Genomic DNA, 2,507 nt, shown 5'->3' on the forward strand with positions numbered 1-2,507 from the left:
CCTTATGTAGAATTACTGTACTTGGAATGTCTTGGATTATTGGACTCCACTATGTAGTATATAAGGTAGATACTTGCTTGATGTCTCAATAAGAGAGAGTACTTGGGGCACTCCCGCTACGCTTGTTAAAAGAATCCTTTCCCTATCTCTGTCTATATTTGCCCTGGCATCGCTACCATTGCACAAGCGTGCATTTGGAGTCACTACGGATGCCAGCTCTGCGAATGGTCAAACTTTTGACTACATTATCGTCGGAGGTGGACTCGCAGGGCTCACTGTTGCTGGACGTCTCTCTGAGGACTCCGCGAAAACCGTGCTCGTCATTGAAGCTGGGAACGACGACAGAACAAACAAGAGCGTATATGACGTTACACAATATGGGACTGCGTTTGGTTCAAGCCTGACATGGACTTGGGAAACGGACTTGGGTAGGGACATCTTAGGGTCAGTATCTGATTCTTTTGACTTGATCGGTAAATTGCAAGATTATTTAACTTTGTTCCGGATATTCATCCTAGCGGGCGAACTCTAGGAGGGAGTAGCTCTATTAATGGGGCCGTATGGACTCGGGGTATGAAGGAGCAATACGACGCATTCGCGCAGCTTCTGGGCGAAGAAGACGCGAGCTTGAACTGGAACTTCGACTCCCTGTTTGAATATATGAAGAAGGTACGCGAAAAGATTTGCTCCTCGGATATCTAATAAACTCCCTTTGACTTTGACTAAATCTTCTTTGACTAGTCGGAATCGTTCACACCTCCCGACGATGCTCAACGCGCAAAGGGTGCAAACAGTGTCAATAAGTTCCATGGCTTTGTAGGGCCTGTTCATGCTGCTTTCCCGCAAGCCATGTTTGGAGGTCCTCAACAACCTGCATTTGTCGATGCTGTGCGCAACTTGTCCGGAATCAAGCTTTGTCCGGACGTGAATGGTGGAAATATCAATTGTGTGAGCTACACGCCTAATTCGATAAATCCGAACGATTATGATCACCGCTCCTCCTCCGCCACGGCGTATCTCTCGCCAGTTGAAAATGAGCGAACGAATTGGATAACTCTCATTAATCACCAGGTGACCAACGTGATCCTTTCCGGATCAGTGCCGAACGTGACCGCTACGGGCGTGCATTTCAAGAAGTCTGATAACACTGGCGACGTTTTTACAGTAACTGCACGTTTGGAAGTCATACTTTCAGCTGGTACAATTGGTACACCGCAATTACTTCAGATATCCGGTATTGGCGACCCGTCTGTCCTGAGTCCACTCGGCGTCGAAGTCAGGGTGAATCTTTCGACTGTCGGCAAAAACCTCATGGAGCGAACAAAGAGTAACCTCGGACAGTCCACTCAGCCTACATTCGACGAGGATGGGCTTGGTCCGTCCGATTGTATCGCCTACCCATCGCTAAAAGAACTCTTCTCCGAAAATGCCGGTTCAAATGGGAGCGTGACGGGGAACGAGATAGCAGACCATATCATGAGCTCATATGAATCGTGGGCGGAGAGTCAGGCGGAATACGGGTTAAATGCAGACGCTCTCAAGACAATATTCGGCATACAAGCCGGATTGATCGTTAATACCAGTGGTATAGAAAGCTGGCTATTTTAAGACGTCTTTGTACTGATTTATATTTTCACTTAGCGCCCGTTGCTGAGCTTCTGTTCTTCACCGATGGCGACACGTAATATGCTTATGCTAATTACACACACACAATTCACTAACGATTGCATTTGTAGTGGTCTTGGTATCAGCATGTGGCAGCTTGTTCCTTTCAGCCGCGGAAGGGTCACAATTAACGGCACAAGCATCTTTTCAAAACCAGTTATAACCGTAAACTGGTTCAGCGTCGATGTTGACCTGATCATACAGACTGCGGCAACTCGCCTATCCCGCAAAGTCCTTAACTATACTTCGTTTGATACAATCACATCTGGCGAAATAGTGCCTGGGCTTGGTGTAGTACCAAATGATGGGAACGGTGGAGCGGACGACGCATGGGTCGCTTGGATTCAAGCTCCGGCACCCAACGGGTTTTCTGCAGTTTGGCATGAGATAGGTACGGCGGCGATGATGCGACGTGATTTGGGCGGTGTCGTAGACGGAAAGTTACGCGTATATGACACAAAGAACCTACGAGTTGTCGATGCGAGCGTACTTCCTCTTCACGTCAGTGCACACTTGAGTAGCACCCTGTATGGAGTTGCGGAGAAGGCAGCGGACATTATCAAGTCCGGCGTGTAATTATTAATGGGAAGTGTCGGAGGACGATTATCGCCGTTCGCTTGGTGGATGAGACTTTCTGCTGACGTGGTATGCAGTCGTTCTTGCTTTCGTTTAGTCAAAATATGGTGCGGTATCTTGTCCTCTAGTAGTGAGGCGAATCTAAAGCTCTTACGAACATTAGTCTGCCGTGTAGAAATCGAGTTCTTTTGAAATGGTGTCTAGTTGATGACGTCACTAGGGTGACCCCTCAAGGTTCCTCGTTTCTTTCAGCTGCCGACCAGCCA

The 2,507-nt window shown here is 47.9% G+C and overlaps 1 protein-coding gene across 1 annotated transcript; it reads left to right on the forward strand.

Moving 5' to 3' along the window:
* Nucleotides 1-26: 26 nt before the first annotated feature.
* On the forward strand, nt 27-2,241 carry FOMMEDRAFT_163767 (glucose oxidase; the record flags this gene model as incomplete). The annotated part of the gene is made up of 6 exons (XM_007272311.1): nt 27-65; nt 188-473; nt 533-669; nt 742-1,585; nt 1,642-1,681; nt 1,737-2,241. 6 exons carry the CDS (start codon nt 27-29, stop codon nt 2,239-2,241), a joined length of 1,851 nt encoding a protein of 616 aa, XP_007272373.1.
* Between the last annotated feature and the right edge of the window lie 266 nt (nt 2,242-2,507).

This window comes from Fomitiporia mediterranea, assembly GCF_000271605.1.
Source record: "Fomitiporia mediterranea MF3/22 unplaced genomic scaffold FOMMEscaffold_952, whole genome shotgun sequence".
In the NCBI taxonomy this organism is placed as follows: domain Eukaryota; kingdom Fungi; phylum Basidiomycota; class Agaricomycetes; order Hymenochaetales; family Hymenochaetaceae; genus Fomitiporia; species Fomitiporia mediterranea.